The sequence below is a fragment of the Electrophorus electricus genome, chromosome 1 (genome assembly GCF_041902795.1).
Source record: "Electrophorus electricus isolate QZ-2024a chromosome 1, ASM4190279v1, whole genome shotgun sequence".
Lineage (NCBI taxonomy): Eukaryota > Metazoa > Chordata > Actinopteri > Gymnotiformes > Gymnotidae > Electrophorus > Electrophorus electricus.
Genome location: NC_137497.1, coordinates 5,331,197 through 5,357,237, shown reverse-complemented (window position 1 = coordinate 5,357,237; position 26,041 = coordinate 5,331,197). Strand labels below are relative to the sequence as shown.

The window sequence follows — 26,041 nt, the reverse complement described above, 5'->3', positions numbered from 1 at the left end:
ATGTACAGTGTTTATTTGTTTTTTAACCACGCCCCCCGGGATTGCCCACACATGTATAGGGTGTGTTGTTAAGTGTCATTGTGTCTATTTAAACCCCTATCCGTGTGTGCTCCCTTTTGTTGGTCATTGTCGCTATGTGTGTTTAACTAGATCTTTGTAGCTATAACGTTGGTTTGTGTAGTTTTCGTTAAATGTGTATACGTCTTCTTTTAATGTTAAATGTATAATCATGTTTATTGTAAATGTTGTATCTGAGTGCCACCTCTAAATGTTCTGCACAAAGGAAGAATGCGGTGTGTCCTGCCCCGCACCCTGCGGCACTCGGGCCACGAGCGTTACAACTAGCCTTGTTTCTTTCTCTCTTTGAAACATGAACATTACACTTCAGATCTTGTAGATGAAAAATGATATAGCTTCGGTTGATAGTAAAAATGTATATTTATTTCTAAAATTTCTTTATTGTTGAGCCCACTGCATTTACCCTAATGAAACAGCTGTACATAAAAATTTGGAGAATTAATGCGAAATTTGGGTCAAACTAATTTTATGCATCTAACAGATTCTTTTAATTCCTTTTCATTTAAATAAGATGGAAACATAATCAGTGCAAAGTCATTTATCTACATTTCCAATCTCAAGTGTTACTAATCATGGATCTTAAACTACATGGAAGTGTTAAGCAGCTCTTCTTTACATTAATTGATTTAGGTTTGTAAAATCTGTTAGTGAAATTTGAATGACCCAATTTCAATTCAAAAGTGGTACATTACCATCAAAAGACAAAAAATGCATTAAGAAACTAAATGTTATTAATAAATGAAAACAGAATCCAGTATGTCATACATAGCCATCCTGAAACAAAAAAAAAAGTTTTATATCATGTGGTTTTTGTTCAGCTCAATAAATCAGTGATGTGTGATGAACTGTGCTGAATAAATCGGTGGTGTCTGATGAACTTTGCTGAATAAACCAGTGATGTCTGATGAACTGTGCTGAATAAATCAGTGGTGTCTGATGAACTGTGCTGAATAAATCAGTGGTGTCTGATGAACTGTGCTGAATAAATCAGTGGTGTCTGATGAACTGTGCTGAATAAATCAGTGGTGTCTGATGAACTGTGCTGAATAAATCGGTGGTGTCTGATGAACTGTGCTGAATAAACCAGTGATGTCTGATGAACTGTGCTGAATAAATCAGTGGTGTCTGATGAACTGTGCTGAATAAATCAGTGGTGTCTGATGAACTGTGCTGAATAAATCGCTGATGTCTGGGAATGGGAATGGCCATGAATTAAAATGACTGCATACTGTGTTTCTCTTCATTCTCCATGGTAACCCAATGGGCCCAAATGGTTTGAAGCCCAAACTGAAGCTGATCAAAATTAAAGTGTGACTCTGAGTTTCAGGATGGCAGTTCAAAGCTCTGTTGAACATCATAAAATAAAATCACTGTCCTGAGATAGTTAAAGAAGACTTACAAATAGATAGAGAAGATTTATTTAAATTGTGTTCTATATGTTTCATTATTTTGAACTATGGGAAAAAAAGAGTCTCCTCATTAAGTGTCTCTACATAGCAAAATAACACAGTCCTGAGCATGAAACATTACAGCAGTCATAAGAAACAATCAAAATGACAAAGCTATCAGAATTCAAATACAGAGCCTACTAATCTCATTAATCCCTTTATACACATATAATCACTGTAAAAAACAGTTCCAAAATCAAAGCTTTAAGCACAGCACTATTAAACTCAAGTTTCCCCTAATATGACAGGTGTGATGAATGCTGGAGAACTACAGAGCTAATGGAAAGGAAATATCTGCAGACGTGTAATTTAATTGCTGTTTGACTGATCCCTTCAGGCCTGTCTCATGCTTCTCCTCTGTATTCTTCCACCGTCTTTCCCTTCATCATTCCTAAATACATACAAGCACACCATGATGTAATGGTAGATTAGACACAGTTATCTTACACAGACAGAGCTGGTGGCTAAACTGCTGACTACACAGACATCTTGTGGGATCTGACACCTCACTCTCCTCAGAGACTTACTCTCCTCTCAGCATTTAGGTGGTTGGCCTTCATATGAGCTGATGAACAATGATTCTCCATCAGAGGCTGTAAAACACAATAACACATTAATGTAGCACATTAATATTAAAATGTTAAACACTGAGATTCATGATACAATACAGATGTCATAAAAGCTCACTTACCTGCAAAAGGCTTGAAATCTGAAAGACAAATAATGAATATGAAATTAATATACATACAATGTACAGTATATGGTCTACTTGATAATTTATATTTGCAGTTAAATTATGTTAAAAGTGAATTAACATATCAAAGGTAAACTTGAGTGTACTAAACTGACCAAACCATCCAAAGACACTTAGTATCAGATTAGTAATCAATAAACCAATCCCCACTGAAGCTGTTCATTTGGACTTCCCATTTGTCTCCTGCATCCCTTACCATTCTTCTTCTTCTTCCTCCAGATGAGGAAAGCAGCACAGCCAACGAGGACCAGGAGAAGAACAGCCAGAATTGCACCAACGTTGACTCCAATCGACACTCCTGAAAAGCCTTGGTGTTACAGCACAGTTAATCCTCCTAACTTTCCTAACTTTTTCATCATCAAAATATTTCTTCATAAACAGGCACTGCTTTGGCCTTCTGGAAAATTAAAATCATACCTGGCTGAAATGCAAGCACAAGATCCTTCTCCAGTCCACTGTGATGAACCACACAGGAGTACTTATTCTTGTTCAGATCCTCAGGTGAGACTGTCAGAATGCTTCTCTTCTGGTAGGTTCCATCCTGGTTGGGTAATGTCTCTGTGAGCTCCACGTTCTCACGCAGGTCTTCTCCATTCTTCTGCCAGAAGATCGCTACTCCTTTTGGAAAGAAACCTGTCGCATGACACACCACTGGAGAAAAGGAGTCCTTCTGGAACAGGGTCACCTCAGGAGGGTCTGAGAGTGAGAGACAGGGAGAGAAATCGAAAGGTAAAGATTATTAATATTGGAGTGAGAATTATAATGTGTAGTTAGAAATATTTTGACAGTGAGTTGTGGAATGTTTTCCTTATTTTCCTATTACTGACTGTGCTGATAAGCAGTATGCAGTGTGTCTGAGCAGCAGGTTTACAGTGATGAGGGGGAACGCAGTGTGTTTGAACAGCAGGTTTACAGTGATGAGGGGGAATGCAGTGTGTCTGAGCAGCAGGTGCAGTTACACTAACAGAGCAGATCACACACTCTACCTTTCCTCTCCAGAGTGTCTCTGCTATAAGACACATATTTCTGTAACCACTCGATACAGGTGTTCTCCAGGTAGCCCTTCCATTGGTGAGCATTGGTGCCAGTGGCTTCCCACTTGTTTTTGGTAATAACAGCTTTATCATTAGCTGCAGTCCAGGTGAGGGTGTTCAGATCCAGACTGATGAAGTCTTCTCCATCATAGCCTTCCTGCCTGTATCCTGTAGTGGTTCCATCATCATGCAGCTCACAGCCATACATCGCCTGCACTGTGTGAACCCCTGCAGATACACAAACATGATCACATTGCCTGCTGTCATAAAGCAACATCAGCTCTCTTCATGGGGTCACTAATGCCAAGAGTCTTTTACACACACTCCATTCAAGACAAGTTACATTTTACTCTCAAAAATAAGATATTTAGATTTCTCATTTTCCTTTGTGTGATTTTGTTTTTATTATATTATTATTGGTGTCATATTAATAGTGAATAGTGCATATCACATTTGTTTTAACACAGTATTATTTATGTTGAAGTTCAGATTACTGATGATGTCACAGAACACTCGCTTCCCGCGAGGCACGTGGTTTGGCCAGCCACGTGCAGTGGGAGGACTTTTATTTTGTGGCGACGCCTGCACACACCTGCACTTTGTTTTGTCTGTGTGTATTTAAACTCACGTCAGGGTGTGCAGCGTTGTTGGTCCTTGTCGATGTAACATGTTAATGTTCTTTCGTCCTTGTGAAAGCGTATGCATCATGTTTGTTGTTTGTCACTCGTTTCATGTTCATGTTATCGTTTGTAATACGTGTGAGTGCCGTTGTCATTTATGTAAAAATGTTCGTCCCTGTTGAGGAAGTCTGCGCGTCCTGCTCGATGCCCTGCGGCACTCGGGCCGACACGCGTTACAGATGATCAGTGTTTTAAAATCTTAGTGCATTTCCTGTATCTGTTTCCCCTTGTGATGAATTTAGCTTTTAGCAGTATTTTTCCACCACATTATCATCATTGAGGCTAATTACTTTTGAGTGGTTTGTTAAGGGAGGATCTGGATTATCGTCCCCTATTAACAAAGACTAGAATCTTCTCCTCAACACACTCAACCTAAGCTTGTTACAATAATTCATGACAAAAATTATTTTATTTAGTTTGGGCCTTTTTAATTCCGTTTGTTTGTTCATTTATGTATTTCAAAGGAATCACAAGTTGATCTACTGATCTCTGTTTTGTAGGTTTCAGGTATTTTTTTGCTGACAGTTTTTTTTTTCCTGTGCCATCTAAATCAACCTCCATTGCTGCTATCATTTCTAGTATATGTCAATAATCGTATAGACATCTACACACTACTTTAACGACATCACCAACAGGACTCAGCGATAGAGACACAGCTGATTTGTATCTGAAACAAAGGCAGGAAAATTCACCGTAATTGAAATGGAGTCTCATTACATTAGAAGTAAACGTATCACTATACAGTATTTTATATTAAATATGGTAATACAGAATCACAAGACTAGCCTCTTCCTCACTTTACCTGCTCACTTGCAATTATATAAACCTATAAGGTATAGCATACCTATAAGTACTTATAATGCAGGTTATCACTACACCTCTAAGGTGGGCTGTGAGTTACACATATAAGGTGGGTGTAACGGCCCGAGTGCCGCAGGACGTGGAGCAGGACTCACAGACTCCCTCGACTTTGTGAAACATTTAATGACATTGAATGTATAAAACACTCACACATAACATTAACAGTGAACATGAATACACTTGATGCCAACGACGATGACTGTAACATTAACATAGGCTACACAAACAATAACAGCGGCTAAACAAACATTGATACTGACATTCTAGGCAGACTCTAACAATGACCAACAACTAAGCTCACACTAGCAGGGGTTTATATACAAATGGACACAGAACACTAAACCCTGTGCAGGTATGTGCTCCCTGGTTGTCCTGTTTGTACTTCACCTGCATTGTCTTTTGTTTTTGTAAACCTGTTCTTGATTTGCTTATCTTGTTTGTTGTCATGTGTTCCTGTTGTGTTCCGGACTCTGAGTACCTGTATACTCTGATTAAAATTTGTGCAGCTCAGCAAGTGTGTTCTGCCTCACTCTGTCTAATGTTACACACAGCTCTCTTGCTACTGCAGTGGCTTCTGATCTGTGATTGGATCTCTGATTAATTACACTGCAGTAACAGGGTCCAGGTGTCATGTTGGTTTCTGTTCTTGTCTAAAGCGTCTTTCTACCATCTTTACTGCCACTGATGAAAGTCTGGTGACTGAAACATCTACTATGTTTTTATCCTCACTGTGTGCACTTTACACTTTAACACAGTGTTTGGTCTATTAGACCAATTTTGATGTCTCAGCTTTGAAAAAAGTGAGTGTCCTTGTTTGGCACTTTGTCTCTTGGTGTGTGAGTCATTCTGCTTTCATCAGTTGGAGTGTGGGTGGGGTTAAACCACACACTGCTGATGACTCATGACCTCGCCCACCTCTGTGGTCCACCTGAGGAAGCACCAATGAGCAGCTCGACCGCCAGCCCAACAGATGAGGGATGAGAGGCTGGAGACAGATGCTCTCACTCCTGCTCTCTCACTGACCTTCCACATTCCCCAGAATAACAAAGCTCACTCGCCTGGCTGTGACATCATACCCACACAGCTCCTCCCCTTCAGCACTATCGCCCCCTGGAGGACACCAGCACTGCTGCCCCACACACACAGCCCTCTGCCCCTCCCCCACACTGACGCTCACTGTAAACCCAGCACTGCTCTGGGGCCTGGACTCTCTCTCTAGGTCTGTGTGTGTGTGTGTTCATGCTGCGTCATCAGTGCCGATCACGTCTCACAGCTCATCAGTATCAGGCACGTGGACTTAAACTGGATCCCACACACATCGGCACTGTTCTGCAGTAGTGGGGAGTCATGAGTGTGTGACTGAGCTCCACCACGTACTGATGACGTCTGTGTTTCCATCCTCTCCCTGTACAGCTCCATACCTGTGAGCACACAGAGTGTAGCAGTTCCCCTCCTGACTCACTCACACAACCATCATCATTTCACCCCCCACTCTCTACACTACTGCTGTTTAACAGCACACACACGCCAGTCTGGGTTCACTTCAACACATTCATTTAAACACTTATTTGTGTGTGCTTGTGTGTATGGTGTTGGTGTGGAGCATCTCCTTGTTTCGTGTCTTTTGTGACGGGCTCAGCACTTATTGAAGTGAGTTAAATTAGGACACGTGTCTGTAGCGGTAATCAACATCTGGAGAAGGTTTGGTGGTGCTCTCAATCAGTTCATCTACATCTCACCTACAGGAATTCACAAACTCAGCTAAGTATCTTCTCATATTATCTCAATCTTTTATCTCATACATCCACAAATCAAGCATCTGAAATGTGTTTTACAATTCTTGTCCACATATCCCACAGATCTCCTCGACGCTATCATAGATGTTGCAATCTCAGCAACCTCACTTACTCACAACACTCGGCACCATCACATATTGTGGTAGCAGGAGGGCTCTAGAACTGCCAATCTGCTGTCCAGAAGGCCGACTTCATCTCAGCATTAGCATCCCTCCACTTCCTACACTTCCTGGCTCTAACAGAAACATGGATCACCCCTAAGCACTCGGCGACTCCGGCTGCCCTGTCCTCTGCCTTTTCATTCACTCATTCTCCGAGGGGTCTCAGCAGGGGTGGTGGCACAGGTTTACTAATGTCTCGAGAGTGGCATTTCACTCCACTTTCCTTCTCTACTCTTTTCATCTCCTCTTTTCAATTTCATGCCATTACAGGGTCTTTCCCCACCAAACCTCTTATTATTGTCATCTTCTGCCCTCCAGGTTCCCTAGATCACTTCATTGATGAGCTCAACATCCTCCTGAGTCAATTCCCCATTGAGGAAATCCACTCATTCTCCTTGGTGACTTCAACCTTCCATCAGACAAGCTGCATTCCTCCTGCATCCTTCCGCTGTTGACAGCATTTGACCTCTGCTCTAGACCTGCAAAGTCCTCCCCACCTGCCCCCTGGCTAACAGAAACACTTTGCTGCCACAGGAGAGAACTGAGGACTGCAGAGAGGCAGTGGAGTAAATCTCATGTAGATTCAGACCTCAGCTCATACAAGTCTCTCCTTTCCAAGTTCTCACTAGAAGTAACATCTGCAAAGTCATCCTACTACAGAGAGAAAGTTGAATCATTAACATCTGATCCACACAAGCTCTTCTCTGATCCACACAAGCTCATCTCTCCTTAATCCTCCCCCTCCTTCCTCATCTCTTACTCCAGAGGATTTTATCACCTTCTTTGAGGAGAAGATTGCCACAATCCACCAGTCCTTTTTCTCTGTTCCCACTTCTCCAACTGATGTGCATTCCTGAATTCTTTTTCTCCTCTCTGCTCAGATGAAATTCTTCAACTCCTGACTTCCAGCAATTCAGCTACATGTCTGCTGGATCCAATTCCTTCCGCTCTGTTCCAGACAATCGCAAGAGATCTGCTTCCTTTCATCTATGAAAACTCACAGCACCTGCCCCAGTCTCCATCACCAGCCGATTAACTCTACTTAACCATTTCTATTTTCCTTTAACCGCTGCATTGCAGCCTGTTACTTTGTATCATTTGAATCATGGAGAATAAAGACTCCTTTGCTTTAACCTCCTGCTCCTGCCAGCTCCACAAAATAATATATAATTAAAGTAAAATTTGTAAAATCACCTCTTCACAGTATGAGCAATGACAAAGAACATTTAAAAAGATTTTGATTTCAGGCCGACTTTTTTCAAGTTTTCAGTGTATATATATATATATAGGAATAGATTTCTCTTTCACAGTGAATGTACTAAAACTGGTTCATCTCTTGGTGCTTTTAATCCATAATAATTCATTTTACTAGTTCTGACTGTGCTGGTGTTTGGTGATAAATGTTCAGAGTGTTCTTCTTACCTTCGGTCTGATTGAAGCGTGACATTGCTGTAGCAATATTGGCTTTGAATATCTCTTGGGTGGCCTGGTTTGTCTGGGTTTCTGCGTCCCAACAGTCTTCGTCTTCATTGTTTTTTATCCATTCTGTTTTTGGGATCATCTTCTTAATCTTGCTGTCGTAGTAAACAAATGGCTCTCCATCCAACAGGCCAACTTCAATGTACTCTGGGGAGTTTATTCCAGGTGTGACTGCAGTGATGATGTACTGTAGGGAGTGGGTGGCTGAGAGCGTGGCTGTAGCTGAAAAGGTTTAAACAATCATGTCAATTATTTTGAAAAAAATATTTAAAATATAATTGGAATTTCTATTGTTGTGTGAATTTTAAGAAAAGGGCAGACAAAACACTAAACATTAAAAATCACATGAAAAGCTACATTTTTTGTTCATTTCAAATTCTTATTCTGTTGTATAAATAATGCTGAATCTGTCAATTAAATGATAAACCTCAACATGTAGGCATTTTTACCTGTTTAGTGACAGCTATACCTACCATCTGAATTTGTTAGTCTTAATTAGTCACCTTATGGAAAACCTTTAGTTTATCATTTATCATAAAAGAGAATTTAAGAGAAACATTCATTTTACCCTAAAAGACAATATGGGGCAGTTTTACAAAGATGGCGTAAATTACATATTAAATCTTGTTACTTGAGACTGCTGACTGCTGAAAATGGGCTCTGCATACTGAGACTTCTTTATGAACAATGTCACTACTTTATCTGAACTACAGAAGGCCATGTAATGAACAAGAGGGAGTCTACAATATCACATTTTAACTCTGCAGTTTAATGTATGATATGGAAAAAGAAAGTGTGTCTGTTTTTGCAGACTGCAAAGATAGATTAAATTCATCCATTATATGTGCACTAACAACCTTATTTATGAATAATTTTCATATATCAGGATAAAATAAGTGACAAGATATAATGGTTAATATTAGATTGTTCTACCTGCCTAGCCTTGTAACAAAAAACAATACATTTTAGAGGGGAAAAGTCATTGTGTTTGATCGAGGATTGTGGAAAAACAGGAATTCTGTTTTTTAAATAGTCTTCACAAATTTAGGTGTTTGAGTATAACTTATTGTTTCAAGTGTACAGTGGAAATAGCTAAAATATTTGCTAGATCTATTATATGTTCATTGTGGTGGAGAATGACAATTCTACATCCCAGATGGACTCTATTTAACGACCCTCACAACACCCATCAGGGGTGTCCTCATTATCAGAACCTTACAATAATGAGCCAGCAAGTCTGAGTTTTACCCCAATAACAACTTAAAAGTTTCAAGTACAGGATGGTTTATGACCCTGCAAGGTCACATGGCCCCAAACTTTATGGCCTCCTGGCCTCTACTGATGACCCTAGGAGCCGTAATGTCGTGAACTGGAATCTGTGGATATATTCTGCATTCTAAATTGTTCGGATTTGTAATGTTTATCAAAACTCTATGTTCCTGAATAGCTATTGGATTATATCCTTCTCTAAATGACAACTATTCATGTGCTTTCAAATTAAACCAAAATTGCCTCTTTTTAATGCATGGATTATTTTATTACCAAATTGACTGTTTTGAGCCATGGACCCACAGTGCCACCCATTGATTGTAAAAAGATTCACATGTGCAAATAACACACCCTTAACTGCATTGAAATATAGCTCCTCACAAATAATAATTCAGAATTGTGTTTAATCACAAGCAAGATCTTGTCTAGATGCCTATCCATAGTCTAGTCTAGATGCCTATCCACCAGGTTATAGATTATGCATACTAACATGTTTTGAAGTTGTCATTTAAGTAGTTGTTACCCTCTCAGACTAGTTAAAGTAAAACTGAGAAATTATGCCCATATAGCCTTAGGTGTCAGTTTATTACAGAAGTGTATAACCATTATACATTCATTTTATTTGTAGCCTTTCAAGCTGTGTGGATGAAAAAACAAAAACCCCTTTTCCTGGGTTTTCTTGGAAGGAGAAGTACAAGTATTGGAGGAAAACCTAGGAAATTAAAAGTCTACAACCTTTTGCAAATAGAAAAATAATACTTGTGTTTTATTTGTCTGTTGTCCTTCCATCTTAACATCAGTTCATTCATTGATGGAATTAATTCTAGTTCTATGTAGCCAGCATAAAAAGTAACTTTCTAAAAGGGCTTGTAAAATAGATTTGTCATTCAGAAGCACAATTTCCCATAGCCTTCCAGTGACAAGTGTAGGTATAGTTACTGATGCACATGCACAAGTGGATTAGACTTTGATAATAATATTTTAATTAAAACTAGGAATGTCCCGATCAGATCTCATAGATCGGTACCATTGGACAATTGGACAAAGAACCTAAGCCTGCTCCTTGTTTTACATCGGCGATCATACGGGAGCTGTAAATGGAGAACATAACTTGGCTAAAATTTCTGGAGTGTGGAAATATTTTAAATTCGAGAAGGAAACCAGTCCAACAACTATGTGTAATGCCTGCAATGCAAGCATTTCGCAAGGGTTAGGGTTAGGGTTAGGGTGGTAGTAACAGAGCTATGTTTAATACTACCAATTTGATACCCACCTAAAAAATAAACACTTAGCAGAATACACTGAGTTTACTCAGGTTACCCAGGCAAAGGCTGCACTGAAACAACACACACTAGAGGAAACTTTTAAATGAAGAGGGAAATGAGATCCTAGAACAACGTGAGACAGCACATCATGTGAGCACATCATCAGCAGTTGTTCAGGTACAGAATGACCTCGCAGAGCAAACCATCCCAAGGTCAGACAATCCACTACAATATTGGAAGGCACATGCTACACAGTTTCCCTTACTGGCTAGTAGTTTCTCTGTGCCCCCTGCACGTTACATTATTATCAGTTGAGTAGCATTTTGAGTGTTTAGCTGCATACTGTCACACTCCGTTTGGCACCCTGCCAGACCAACACACACACTCCCACTAATCACTTTCCACAACCACTTCCTGGTCCCAATCACCCATTTACTGACCACTGATTATTCACACCTGTTCCTCATTTCCCCTCGCCCATTCATTCCCACAGGTATCCTCCACTGACAATAAAGCATCGCTCTGTCACTGACTGTATGAGGCTTTAAGAGTTTGTTGTAACTTCTTGAATTTTCTCTTTCTGTTAATAATCATTGCTGCCAACCTGCACTGGTACCTCACTCCTGTTTCTACAATGTCACACATAAATTTTTCGACCTCAGTATGTTCTTAACTTTGATGCATGGGTGCAGTTCTGAACTAGTGTTGACGTTAAGAACTACATATTCATACATTTGTCTAAAATTCTGTTATACTGTATCTCTTGCTCAAGATCAACTGAAACGTAAAATATATATATATTTGCAACACTGTGAATTATACTTTTATCCTACTATATCGTATGAGTGAACATACTATTACAGTCTAATAGTTATGAACAACCCAAATATAAAAAATCATCAAAATTATGAAAAATGACATTTTAGACAGTTTTGTTGGAAAGTAGACTACTGTTGGGGCACAAGGGACAGGGATAAAGTACACAGCTATGGGGTGGGGATGGCGTTAGAGATGTTGGGGATGGGTTGGGTGAGGAGAGGGACCAGTTCTATCACCAGGACAATACAAGACACCATGAGACACATGAATGAGATGAGACGCATTCCTACCAGATTGTGTAGAGCTACTTCTTTTATCTGCGTTTCTTTTAGAACGTTGGGCGGTACCAGAGCCTGTAAAGATAAAAGACTATAAGTGCACAAACTGACCATATGTGGTTACGGTTATACTTATAGAGAATGATGTCTAATGCACAGGAGTTCAAGAGTGAAGCAGTTACAACTCTTGTCTGAGGGATCAGAAAAAATGATATCAGAATGAATCAATGAATATAATTTTCCATTAAAGTTTATACAGATCTACACAGTTTATGGAGATGGAAATCTGTCTCCACCCCACCCATCCCATACACCCCCAACACCATCCCCATCACACCCATCTCCCAACATCCCTAAAACCATCTCCAACATCATCCATCACTGACAGTAAGTTCACATGGTCTCAAACAGGTTTTGTGGGTGGTAAGCATGTGCAGACCCACCTGGTGGTAAAGAATCACTCTGTCATACTGTTATAACATCACTACAAACCTGGTGGTAAAGAATCGCTCTATCATACTGTTATAACATCACTACAGACCTGGTGGTAAAGAATCACTCTGTCATACTGTTATAACATCACTACAAACCTGGTGGTAAAGAGTCAATTTTGAAGCTACTTATTTAGTTTTTCATCTGAAAGGCTAATTTATAGGACAACAGAATGTCTCTCGACAGAATCTGAAAGACAGTTATAATCCTGCTTCACCATGAGTGTCAGAACAGAAAGTATGGAAACTTGAGTCTTGCAGCTTGCACTGTTAGTACAGATATTAAGTGATTCCCTAGATAGCTAACTGTTACAATGCCTCTTTTAATAAATGTACAACTTGTGAGATAGAGATGATATTCTATTAGCTAATTTACTAATGATCATCGCTGTAATGTAAAAAAGGAACACGATAACAGCAAAAACAAGATGCTGCAGCCATTCCATGGTATCATCCAATCAGAATGGGTGAGGAAAAAGTGCAAGCGACTGCACCTTTTTGGGGAAGGTAGACAACATGGTTGGAACTTTCATTGACAGTTTGTAATATCTGGTAGTTAATGCCACTGCCAAAGCCTGCTGGAGCATGCCCCCGAGGACTCAGGGTTTGGTGTCCAGAACCACCTCCAGTGACATGGCTAGTAGACCCCAGTGCTCTGCAATCCAGGGGCCAACTGGTCCACACCGTTAGGTCCACACCTGGCCAGTTGGTCTGAAGGTCCACCTGAGGTGCCTTCATTTCAAGGAAATTGCTTCATTTGACAAATATAAATGATTTTGCTGCAAATGGCCCAAGTGAACAATTTAATTTTAACATACTGAGAAAGGGTTTATCAGTGGTGAACCCACCTAGAAGTGGAAATTTTATGATCTGAATGACTGAGCCCCTTTGTTGAAATGTGGATGGGTGAGGACTCTTAGCATATCCATTAGAAGCATGTACAAAGTGGTTTGGAGTGAAGACAATAAACACATTTTTACATATGAAGAATGATTGTTCTTATGGAATAAAGTGTCAGATGTCATACGGATAGGGCTTGTATAAAAATATCGGTGCAGTGGATAAAGCGAAGGTTAAACTAGGCTTGTCTAGTAGTTTTAACATTGCAAGCCATACTGCAACTGCAGTGTAATTTAGCCATATCAGGCAACACTTTAATAGTAAAGGGCAATATTGCACATTATAAAAGCCATTCCCTAAGACAGACAGATAATGTTACTAGTCACTCAACATGCCCAAAGAGGCTTGTTTTGGCAGAATATTCCTAATGAAGAAAAGGAATTTCACACATGATAAATAATGTCTATTCAATCCACTCTACCTTTGCTCTTCAATGAAGTGTTGCAAAAGGCTATGTACTTTTTCAGGTAGTCAATACAGGTGTTCTCCAGATAGTCCTTTTGGGACTCAGCCAAAGATCTGTCAGCTCCCATCTTCTGCTTGGTAATATGAGCTACACTGTTAGCTGCAGTCCAGGTGAGAGTGTTCAGATCCAGAGTGAGGAATTTTTTTCCATCATAGACATAATAGTTATATCCTCTAATAGGTCCATCATCATGCAGGTCACAGCCGTATGTCCACTGCCATGTGTGGTTTCCTGGGAATACAAGTTCAGCCACATCATGGCAAGGTAGTTTTTATGAAAATACTGAAAAAGCATGAGTGAAGACTGCAAGTATTTCATGTATTTACCATTGGAATTACTTAAATATTTATATAAACCACAGATTGTAGCCTGTCTGTGTGTGAGTGTGCTAGAAAGGAATCTCAGACAAATACAAATGTTGACAGACAGTACAGCACAGCTAATGGAGCAGTACAGCACAGGAAATACAGCACTACAGCACAGGAAATACAGCAGCACAGCACAGGTAATACAGCAGCACAGCACAGCACAGCACAGCTGATACGGCACAGGAAATACAGCACTACAGCACAGGAAATACAGCAGCACAGCACAGGAAATACAGCAGCACATCACAGCTAATACAGCACAGGAAATACAGAACTACAGCACAGGAAATACAGCAGTACAACACAGGAAATACAGCAGCACAGAACAGAACAGCTGATACGGCACTACAGCACAGGAAATACAGCAGCACAGCACAGCTAATACAGCACTACAGCACAGGAAATATAGCAGTACTGCACAGGAAATAGAGCAATACAGCAAAGCTAATACAGCTCAGGCTGCTCAGGCTACCTGTAACTTATCATATTTGCAACATTCAAGCCTTAAGGCCCAAGCCCAGGGCCCCAACCCCTGGGTTGTGACCAAACTGTCATCCTAATCAACTACTGCCCACCAAGTTGATTTATGTGTATATTATTTCATGTTACTGCACTCATGTTTGTAAGCTAGATATGAAGACTTCTTTTTGGTGCTAATTTGGACTTTTTTGATAAATATAAACAACTGGCTATGCTATTCTATTTGGTGTGGTGTCATAAATTGCAAAGTAAAGGTATTGTGTGTAATTTCCTTACCATCGGTTTGATTGAAGCGTTTCATTAGAGTAGCTATGTTCTCTCTGAACCATTCGTCATGACTCTTCAGTTTTTCTGTTTCTCTGTTCCAGTAGTCTGGCTCTTCAGCATCAATCTTCTTTGTCCACTCTGCCTTTGGGATCATCTTCCTGATGTTACTGTCATAGTACACAAACTCTTCTCCATCCAAGAGACCAACAGCAGTGTACTGTAGGTTTTTTTCATGTTTTACTCCAGTGTGCAAGTACTTCAAAGAATGAGAGCCTGTCGAGCCTGTCAAAACAGCATGAGGAGAGTATAAGCTTAATTATATTTAGCAAACCTTTTTAAAGTCTACTGCCTATTGGCGCGCCAAAGCCTGATGTGTTCAAACAGCGCTGCGGTAAATAATCTGATTGTTCTGATAGTGAGACTCCGCTATTAAAACTGTCCTATTTTTCATTTTCTGTTTAAGTAAATATTGTATAGTGATCCTATAAATGTTAAATAATTTAGTGCATGAAACAAACCTAACGCATATTCTTGATATTTCACTTAACGTTACTGCCTTGCTGGGTGAGAACCAACAACGGAAACAAAACGTCATCAGTCACTAATAAAAATCACGATGGCAATGTATAAAGTGAAACTGAGTGGCGCTGTTTTCTACATTTAGAAATTTACACAAGCAAACTTTTAAAATACTTGGGTTTTTAGTAACTAGTGAAAATATAACATTTTAAATGTACGAAACAACTGTACTTATACGTTCTGGCCTATATGTTCTGGAAGGACACATAACTTGGTAAAAGCAAACTATCAGATCAGGAAATGAACTTAATAAAAACACTGACGGTATATACAGTCTCCTTAACATTTACACTATACGTTGAGCCTCTGCAACGATAAAAAACAAACAAACACTTAGCCTGTAATGTGATGACAACCTACTAGTTAAGAAAACATTTACACCTGAATACAGTTTTTTCCCACCTTTTAACAAATTCGTGTCATCGGTATACCTTTATGGTCTTACAACATGGCCATCAAGATTAAAATAACTATTATTCTGTAAGCAAAATCATCCATATTCTGTATGTTATTATTTCGAACTGGCAAGGATAATATTTCAATGATTTGATGATGTGTTGCAATAATTTTGTACATCGAATTCCGCAAAATGCGGAAGAATATAACCGTTAACATTTGTTAGAAAGTCAAACGATAATAATCTCTGAACTTACATCCAGACAAGTGAACACTAACGGCGAGAATGAACAGGGTTTGCGTTATTGTTCCTTTGCGATACATCTTTTCCATTAAGACATTATTTCACCTTTCATTTCAACACGATTAATCTTAAATACACATCTGCCGCTAGAGAAAGTTCACTAGACTAGATTGTGAGTTTCAGTGCCAAAAATAGAAATTTTCCCACCTCATTTGTTTATTTGCATCTGTTAACGTGAGAATAATAAACAAACAACTCAAAATTTACAAATAAATATTTCTGACATTAAAAAATAAATAACTGAATAAAGATCAGTGACTAATATAGCCACCCTTTTTTTCAATAACAGTCATAAACTTTCGACTCAAGGAGTCTGTCAGTTTCTTAATCTGTTGATGACTTTTTGTGCATCAGCAACCACAGCCTCCCAGACACCATAGAGCTGTACTGTATTCCTTTACTGTATAGCTCCCATTTAAGAAGGGCCCACAAGTTCTCAATAGGGTTTAGGTCAGGTGAGGAGGGAGCCATGTCATTATTATTTCATCTTTAAGGCCTTTACTGGCTAGCCACACATTGGAGTACTTCAAAGCCTGCGATAGAGCATTGTCCTGCATAAAAATCATGGTCTTCTTGAAAGATGCAGACTTTTTCCTGTACTACTGCTTGAAGAAAGTGTCTTCAGCCTGCAGGCAGAAGGTTTGAGAGTTGATTTTGAGTCCATCTTCAACCCAAAAAGGTCCAATTAGCTCATCTTTAATAATTCGAGGCCATAGCAGTACCCCACCTCCACCTTGCTAGTGTCTGAGTCTCTGTGCCCGTTACTGATCCAGACACGGGCCCATCCATCTGGTCCGTCAAGAGTCGTTCTCGTCTCATCAGTAGATAAAATCTTTGAAAAATCTGTCTTCAGATATTTCTTGTCCCAGTCTTGAGGTACACCTATGTCATGATGTTACTGAGCCTCAACCCATCTCAGCTGCCATGGCTACTCCCACCACCCCGATGTTCACTGCTGTAGTCCACCACACCTCCACCCAGCCAACTACTTCTCTGTTGCCCTTGATGGACGTTCTCTGGATGGGTTTTGGACACATGCACAGCATCGGGAAAAAGCTAGGACCTCTAGAAAAACAGACTAGACATTAATTTAAAAAAAAAAATTATTATTTATTTATTTTTCTTTTAAAATTGTTATTGTTGTGGTGACCATTGTCAGCCAGAGGAGGATGGAGGCCCCCATTTGAGTCTTGGTTCCTCTGAATGTTTCTTCCTCATGTTCTAGGGAGTTTTTCCTTGCCAGTGTGTCTTGCTCAATGGGGGCTTGGACTTGCACATTTGTAAAGCTGCTTTGTGACAACATCTGCTGTAATTCTTTTGACAAGCAGTGTATTCCTGCAATCAAAGAAAAGACAGGAGTCTTCATTATAGGAATTTGGACATAAAATATGTTATTTATTCTTCTTATTTATTTAATCCTTGCCTGTTAAGGCCAAAACTTGTCACAACTATTGTGATTCATTATACACTATCGTCTCTTAGTGAATTTGATTTTAAAAAAGAGCAAAACGTTAAGAAAAAAAGGTTCTTGAACAGTGTAAATGATAAATTTTTTAATGGTTAATATTTTATCTAAAATTTTAGTTAAAATGCATCAATGTACACAAATACTATAGGTAAAACAAGCTGTAATAATCCTCAAGGAAAGGCTAAGATCTAGATAAAAGATTTAGAGTGCAATGTATTATATAATATTTAGATTTTATGAACTTCTAAACCACAGTACCTGGACACTCATCCAGACCTAGCTGCAGAATGCAGAAAATTATGCCCAGTTAACTGCTGAGGTGGGTAAGACAGTAGACCCAGACAAGTTGAAAACCACACTACTATCTGAAAAAAACCCCTCTTCGAATAAAATCTTGTAGATTGATTCATCAAGCAATCGAGTAAAGCTTGTCCCTTGTGCACAGTATCACACAGCAACCTCGTGCTTACAGCACGTGCGCTGACAGTGCAGTTTTCAGTGAGTTTTAATTTTCATGAGCGAGTATGTGGCGCTATCTAGTGACCGTTAAGAAAAACCGGTCCATAAAAGCACAGATTCACATTGGCGTTTTCTATGATTGTTTTTAATCGTGATGCCTTACACACTGTATCTCTTCTACTGAAAAGAAGAAAAGGAAAAATGGCTATAAAATATGGTTTATGAATTTTACATCATTGAATTCTGTATGATTATAGACAGTACTTTTTGTAGTACGTACAGTAGATTATAGCAGTCCATATCGAAAACATTCTGGGAATTATTCATATGTTAATTAAAGAATAATTTTAAAAATGGGAAAATCTTGTTTCATTTGTGACATTACTTGAATGGTGTCATTTTACTGCCAGAAACCGAGTGCGATTGCGAGAGAAGTTTAAAAACATTCAAGCAGTACTCACGGATTTCCTTTGCTGGTATGCAAAAAAACAAAAACAAAAAAACAAAAACAAAACTACATCCTGCTCTCGCACCTGCTCCTCTTTCCTTTTGTGGAGCTGGTGAACATCTTTATGCTCTTACACTCGGCCGCCATAAACCTTCAACCAATTATAAAGAAATAGTGGATTTTGACCAATTCAGTTATTCCTGCTGCTCCTCTGCATTTTCATTGATTGGGAAAGGCACGATGAAAATTATGCCCACCGTTATATTCCACTGTGTAGACATAGACAGAGAATAACATTGTCCAGGACAGGCCAGCAGAGGGAGCCAAAGGTGTTCTCATTCCGTTTAGGATTGCGACGCTCCAGATCCAATTTATATTGTAGATTTTATTAAGATGAAGAACCAGAGCAGTTGTAGAGAACCTTCGACCTATAGATCAACTGTAGCACTCCAGCAAAACTTAGCGACTAGCTGGATGTTTAATATATTTTACATGTATGTATTCTCTTTATTCAGTATATATAAAGGTCATATATAAAAGTTAAATCAAGTATATATTTATTGTCGTCACAGACATATCCAGTGTGCAGTACCCAGCAGGATGAAATAACATTTTCCTGGACTGTAAGGTGCAAGATACATGCACACACGCATGGCATACACAGTGCTGACATGAAGAGTACAGTGAGAAGGGGATGTCACAAAAAGATGGTGAAAATAAGTTAAACATGTAAATGGACCCTTTCTTTGCTATCAAAGTGTTATATGCCTTAATCAATTAATTTTGTTCTTAATCTGTACTCTATTAAGAACTATTCATTAAAACAACACATTGAAGTAACAATTTGTGTTTTTTATAAGTATGTACCTTTTAATGCACATGACACATGACAAAGATCTTGAGACAATGTGACAGAAAACATAATGTATAGTTATGGACTTCTTCAATATTGTCTATGTTGACTATTTGGTTTCTACCATTGCACAGAATACTGGCACTCATTTTTATTCATCTAAATACAAACATGGGAACAGGGAAAAGGGGTAAAAATGTCTCTTACTTTCTCTTTCTCTCTCTCTCTCTCTCTCTCTCTCTTTTTCTCTTTCTCTCTCTCTCTCTCTCTCTCTCTCTCTTTTTCTCACTTTCAAGAAATTCTGTAGGTTTCATTATTAATTATCTTATATGGTTGCAAAGTGCTTACTGTCAATTTCTGTTGAAAAATATCTTTAGTAATTTTCATTAAACCTTTCCTTCCTGTCTGTCACAATAAAGTTATGAGGAGTGTGTGCACAGAAATATTTTTGGTGACCAGCAGGTGAACAACGCAACACGAGGCACAGACATTTTCATTAATATTCACTCAAATATTTGGTTTTGTGTTGATATGTGTTGATATACATGATCTGCATATAACATGTCTGATATTAATCTTTGTATTTCAAATGCAGTAATGTTAGAAATCTGGAATTAGCCTGATAATGGAGATTACTTAGCAAAATAAATAGTACATTTTTATGGTTAAATTAAATTTATGATTTCACATATTTGGGCAGTTCTTCTATTTTTTTTAAAACTGATATGATTCAAAATTGTATTATTTGTGGTGATTACAACTGGATTCCTTGGACAAATATTATTATTATTATTATTAAATGTCATTATTACCTATAATTCTGTTGAATTTCAATGAGCCAGACAATGAATAAGATTCCAAATCCTAGAGATGCCAGTGTTGATTAACAGATCTGTTATTCTCATGATGATTTAAAATCTTTCACTGCTTACAAACATGTTTCAAAAGATTTGAAGTCTTCATTCAAAGAGATTATGTATTCATGCTCGAGGAACATACTTTACTTCTGTTGAATGGAAGAATACAAAACGTGGTTCCACAACTTCAGCGTGTCTGTGTGTTCTGTGGCTTTTCTTATTGGAGAATAGTTGACTATATCTGCATCGTGATCCTGTAGAAACACAGAACAATAAAGCTGAACCTTATAAAACTGATATTTCACAGATTACTGTAATAATACAATCAAATGGACCACTTGTTTTCATTTATATGAATGGAAGATTCAAATATTCACACTACTTTATAAAAACATATTACTTTTCTTAGCCTCTGATAAAATAAATAAAATAATGAGAGCCTGTTTTTAAAAATGCAAATATATAAACTGGAAAATATAAAGTAGAGTTCTTCAAAAATATCCAATTTTGGGTTTTAATGTTCCTTTTAAATGTTTAATGGAAATGTAAACTAATGCACATTCATTTATATTTACTAAGTTTAACAAATGTTTACATATACGTTCATAGTGATTTTAAAATTAACATTCCCTTCGTTTACCTCTTTTGTGCATAGGATATCAGAGTTGCCATCTGTTGGAATAAATGACAATTATAATCCATTTTACTATTAAAATGAAAAATACAAAAATTATCATATAGATTATTTCACCAGTATATATGATTTTAAAGAGCAATATAATGACAGCTGTTTTTTTTTTCTTTCTCCATAACAAAAGTAGGTAAAGCTAAATTTATAAATATATATATATATATAAAGTCCATATATAAGTCAACAGGATGAGAACATGATGATTATGGAGGAGACACTTTACCTTTTGTGTCTTTTCTGTTCTTCTGTTTGGCAAAGACAATGATGAGAAGGGAACTGAGGAGAATCACAATCGCTGCACCAGTGGCCACGGTGAGAGTGAATAAACCCCTATAGAAACTGTCATCTTAGAGAAAATGAGAACATTTTCACATTCAAGTCATATTACATTTAAATGTTTGGCATTTAGCAGACACTCTTATCCAGAGTGACTTACAAAAGTGCTTTGTCAATCACTCATGGAATGTATCCTAGCCTGTACAGTAGGTTACAGTCCAAGATACTGTTGAACTAGAATGCTGTTGAAATACAGGGATCAATACTGATACCTGGAAGTGCAAAATAAGCATCTATATCAAACATAATACCAAACAATAAGTACTAGAGTTTCTGTTACTCAACATAGGTGCAGGATCAATGGTAATTTAAGTATTCTACCAATAGATTAGTGTTCAGTCTGCATTTGAAGACTGCAAGGGACTATCTGGGAGCCAGGACAGAGAATAGTCTCCATGCATGTCTTCCATGAGACCTGAAGCCCGGTGTTTCTAGCTGATCTGAACTTGAGGTCCGAAGTACTCGAGGCATGAATTGGGCTTTGACCCCTGTAGTCAACAAGTTTTACTAAGAAATTTAGCTGATACACAGAAAACACCAAGGATATACAATGGGAAATATATTTTATCAACCTGCAATGTGAGAATTGACTGTAAACCCAACTGTCTACTAAACCAAGAACAGGAGAAGCAAGCAAGCTAGGAAAAGAGAAATGGCAAACCTTTAGCTATGTCAGGGCTCTCGGAAGGTGTTTTATTTCTGTCTAAAACAGAAATATATTTGCAAGATAAATAATAATCTTCAGTGCTACTTGCATAAATGTTCATTAAATATTTAATAATGGGGTGTGTGTATAATATACATTAATCCATGATTAAGTGTGTTAATTTGCAATGGTTTGACCAGTGTGTTATTGAAAAACAATATCAGTGTTCTTGGCTCTAAAGGCAATGCATTAGTAAAGGAATATCCTCAGATTAGATTATTACCTTTGACATGTAAATATGTTGTGTTGCTAAAGGTTATCTTATCATTTAGCAGCAAACTGCAGTAATACAGTCCTGAATCTGTGGGATCCACTGCAGTGATGGTGAGAGAGGCATTCTTGTCATTCACAGACATCACAGTTCGATTGTTTGGAGTAAAGAAGTAACAGTTTTTTGATTTGTGATTTTTACATGCAACACATTGTGGTACAGAGTTACTCGTCTGTTTGACCCAGAATATGGAACCAGAGCCATGCAGGCTGTGTTGGCACCACATAGTGACATCAACACCAGGTTCTGCCATCTGAGTGTTTTGAGAGCACAGCAACACTGGGAACAAACCTGCAACCCACAATGACAGTAGATCAAACACTGCAGATCAAACACTGCTGAAACAAACACTGCAGATCAAACACTGCTGAAACATGATTATTATTGGACCACTCGTTATCATTTGTGCAGTTTGCATCTGACAATAATCTTAGCGAGCTTAGTGCTACGAGACATTATACTTAAAATCTAAACTTTATGTAAGACTGGCCAACTGTTTAATATTTTAGCATAACAGACAGAAAAGCGAAATTTTAAATTAGAATTATTAGAAATCTTCCATGTATGAAACAATTAAGCAAAGCTTATAATACAGTTCATGGTTTTTCTTTCAGTTTAATAATGTCCTGAATTAATACTACTTACCTACACCACAGAGCATCAGAGACAGAATTGAAGTGAAATCCATTGTTGTATCTTAACAGACCCCAGACAACTAGGAAATCTGTGTCAGATTATGGTCTGCTGATGTATATAGAGGAGGTGTGGCTTTCACCACAGACAAACTAATATGTGAACGGGATGTAAAATGAACACAGTTATATATCTATAATGCACTAAATTCAATTCTGTTTTGAATAGTAGGAATCATTAGTATAACAAAAAACAAAACAGGAAAAAAAACTATAAAAACTTATTGCAGTGGTTGAAAAATGTATGTACCATATCTATAAATTACACACTGCACAGGAAAACAACCTTTTGCAATTGTTTTAATTAATTTTTACAATCTTGATATTAGAAAGTTTACACTCTCCTGTTAATTACATTCTAGTAATTTAATTTCTGTTTAAGTTCTGATTTGTTCTGATAACTATAGACATGTTTTAGTGTATTTTATTTAGTTTCCTGAAACATTGTAATTATGTGATAATTGAATGTATAGAGGCCTATTGAAATAAACTGGTACATCACACTTAACACGTTATAGCTCCATGGACATGGAATTTGTGAACACTACTCCCTTGAATTACTTCCTTGAATGTGCTCACTCAAAATGTTTATACAGGCATCAATGAGCACACTTTAGGAAATGTGTTAGCGTTAGCCCTTCAGGCCACCGGAGGTCTGCCTTACAGGAATTCTAGTGTTGTCTCCATGGTTACATTCTACTCACCTGATTTCCTTTATCCGTCTCCAAAACGACCACTTACGCTACTCTGTGTGAAGTATTGTCAGCTCTGTAGTCAGCGTTACCAAGCTGTTTCTTGCTCTGTTGTCTCGTGTACTGAACCTAACCCGTGTTTTTCCATCTCTGATCCCTGCTTAGCCCTTTGTACTGGTGCTGGTTTTCTGTCTGTCTTCTCTGGTGTTTGATCCTGCTCTGTATTTTAGATTACTCTTGACCTTGTCTTTTTGAACTGCCTTTTGCTATTCAGTTTTAGCTGAATATGGATCGTTATTGTTTTCTGGGGTCTCATCTGTTACAGTTTGTATACATACATATAAACATGATGTTTTGTAATATGCAGTGAGTTAAATGTACTGAAGACACATACACACACACGCATACCTGATGTTCTTCAAACGTTACATAATTAATTATTACATAATTATTTCCAGATATCTCTTAATATTTTAAATGACAAGATATTTGTATGCATGTATGATTTTACATCATTGTGTGTTTGCTATTATAAATAGGACACCAATAATGTGGAACTAATGTGGAAGGTGACCCTCTGCGCCCTCTGAGCTCACTCACAGGAAGTGATGTCACACTCATTTACACCACTAGCCTTCAGCTAGTCTCATTTTTAAGATGTGTTGTAATCTGTTTGAAAATGAAATGAGTGAAAATGGTTCTTTTCTCCTGGTGTTACCTTCACTGTTCAGAAAAAGCCCTCCTGTTTCTCACAAAGAAGTAAGAATTGAACACGCAAATGACCTTCTTGTACACAAAGCTAATAAGCAACTTCAGTTTTTGTCCATTCCTTTGCTTTTTTAGAGGATGATTCTCATTAACTGAAACAAATCAGAACATAATTTTGTCATTTTTCTGATGATCCAGCTGGACTTGTCCACAACAACCAAGAACAGCAAAATAAAACCAGTTCTAAACTTCTTCTAATGTAAGAGACATCTCGTCCCAGTTTGCAAAAATATATTCATACAAAAAGGAAGTTGGCAAATGGTGTGTGTAGTTATTTGAACTTTTTTATGAAGCCAACATCAGTTTGCTTATTCTGCAGTGAGTAAAGATAAAGTTATGTCCTTATGACAGTAACTGATCATCCAGCCATGGTTTAGTCATATCATGAGATTGATCTCATGTGAGTGAGTGAGAGTGAACTTGGTAAAAACAGGGTTTGTGTGGTTGTACTGCAGTGAGGATGTTGGTGGACAGTCTTGTGGTTGGAAAAAATTAGCCAGCAATGGCATGCCTGCACAGACAGATGCAAACACACTTGTATGAATGTACACTCATACACACTCATATGTATGCACTTAGGCAAATAGATACACACTCACATTCATATGAACACATACTGGCATACACACTCAGGTGATGAACAAATGTATGGAAAGACACAAACTTACATACACTCATATGAATACACACAGGCATATACATACACTCACACCACTCATATGAACACACTTAGGCGTACACACACACACACACACCTTGTATTTAGAATATGATTTCATTCATGTCATTGCATTTCTGCATTTTGATTAATAGCATGAAACCCTGAAAAGACGTTGTTTTAGTTATTTTATAATTACGTGTGGAAAGAGAAGTGAAAACACACACACACGCGCACGCACACGCACACACACACAAACACACACGCACACATCAGAGACAATCACACAATTACAACTCCCAGATTAGTAAATTCCTCCATGATAATGGGTTACAGAAGTTCTTTTTTGTTTGCATGAAGATAGAACAAAAGGAACACCAAAAAAACCTGTGACATCAACATGAGGATTTACTATCAGACATTGAGCCCACAGGATTTCCCAAGAAAGAAACACTGCCTTCACATCCTCCAGCTCCTTCTATCCTCACTAACTTCTATATGGGGACTGTCCTGACCAGATCTGTCACAGTCTGGTATGGGAACTGAATTGTCTCAGACTGCAAGTCCCTAGAGAGGATTGTGAGAGCAGCTGAAAACATTATCGGGGTCTCCACCCACCATCACCACCTCCTACCACAAGCTCTGTATCCGTTTGGCGTTCTGCATTGTTAATGATTCCTCCCACCCCTCTCACAGTCTCTCCACCCTCCTGCCATCTGGCAGAAGGTACAAGAGATCCATGCCACCACTGTCTGACTCCACAACAGTTTTTTTTTTTCCCAGAGGCGGTCAGACTAGTGAACACTCTGCTTTTGATATTGTACTGTACAGTTTTTCCGTGACAGACCTCCTGAAATGACACACAAGCAGTGACCAAACCTTAACCTTTCATCTCTTCAGTCTGTATTTACTCTCTCTGGTGAGTGGGCAGTCTAAATGGCCTTTTTCTTCTATGAAAATTAACTAACC

The 26,041-nt window shown here is 38.3% G+C and overlaps 2 protein-coding genes across 3 annotated transcripts; both read right to left on the bottom strand.

Annotated features, from left to right (window-relative positions):
* Positions 1-1,478: 1,478 nt before the first annotated feature.
* On the bottom strand, positions 1,479-17,888 carry LOC113592079 (class I histocompatibility antigen, F10 alpha chain-like). 2 transcript variants are annotated; one of them, XM_035526210.2, is made up of 11 exons: positions 16,127-17,888; positions 14,904-15,176; positions 13,735-14,010; positions 11,935-11,997; positions 8,235-8,513; positions 3,267-3,542; positions 2,698-2,976; positions 2,477-2,587; positions 2,218-2,235; positions 2,054-2,119; positions 1,479-1,917 (listed from the first exon to the last, which is right to left on the bottom strand). In XM_035526210.2, the coding sequence occupies exons 1-10, from the start codon at positions 16,200-16,202 to the stop codon at positions 2,061-2,063; spliced, it is 1,710 nt and encodes a 569-aa protein (XP_035382103.2). In that variant the 5' UTR covers positions 16,203-17,888; the 3' UTR covers positions 1,479-1,917; positions 2,054-2,060. The 2 variants fall into 2 exon arrangements, with proteins under 2 accessions (XP_035382103.2, XP_035382104.2); XM_035526211.2 differs by having other exon boundaries at positions 2,477-2,578.
* A 1,754-nt stretch (positions 17,889-19,642) lies between these two features.
* Positions 19,643-24,573, bottom strand: LOC145656912 (uncharacterized). The gene is made up of 6 exons (XM_081709831.1): positions 22,908-24,573; positions 22,215-22,553; positions 21,947-21,988; positions 21,173-21,295; positions 20,899-20,930; positions 19,643-20,512 (listed from the first exon to the last, which is right to left on the bottom strand). The coding sequence occupies exons 1-6, from the start codon at positions 22,948-22,950 to the stop codon at positions 20,402-20,404; spliced, it is 690 nt and encodes a 229-aa protein (XP_081565957.1). The 5' UTR covers positions 22,951-24,573; the 3' UTR covers positions 19,643-20,401.
* Positions 24,574-26,041: the final 1,468 nt, after the last annotated feature.

Coding starts and splice junctions, on each gene's coding strand:
- LOC113592079 (XM_035526210.2), bottom strand. CDS start 16,202: ATGGAAAAGATGTATCGCAAAGGAACAATAACGCAAACCCTGTTCATT. Junction 15,177..16,126: donor TAGTGTTCACTTGTCTGGAT/GTAAGTTCAGAG, acceptor CTGTTTTGACAG/GCTCGACAGGCTCTCATTCT. Junction 3,543..8,234: donor ACGCTTCAATCAGACCGAAG/GTAAGAAGAACA, acceptor GTGTATCTGCAG/GGGTTCACACAGTGCAGGCG.
- LOC145656912 (XM_081709831.1), bottom strand. CDS start 22,950: ATGGATTTCACTTCAATTCTGTCTCTGATGCTCTGTGGTGTAG. Junction 22,554..22,907: donor TCTGATGCTCTGTGGTGTAG/GTAAGTAGTATT, acceptor TGTGGGTTGCAG/GTTTGTTCCCAGTGTTGCTG. Junction 21,296..21,946: donor GAGCCCTGACATAGCTAAAG/GTTTGCCATTTC, acceptor ATTTTCTCTAAG/ATGACAGTTTCTATAGGGGT.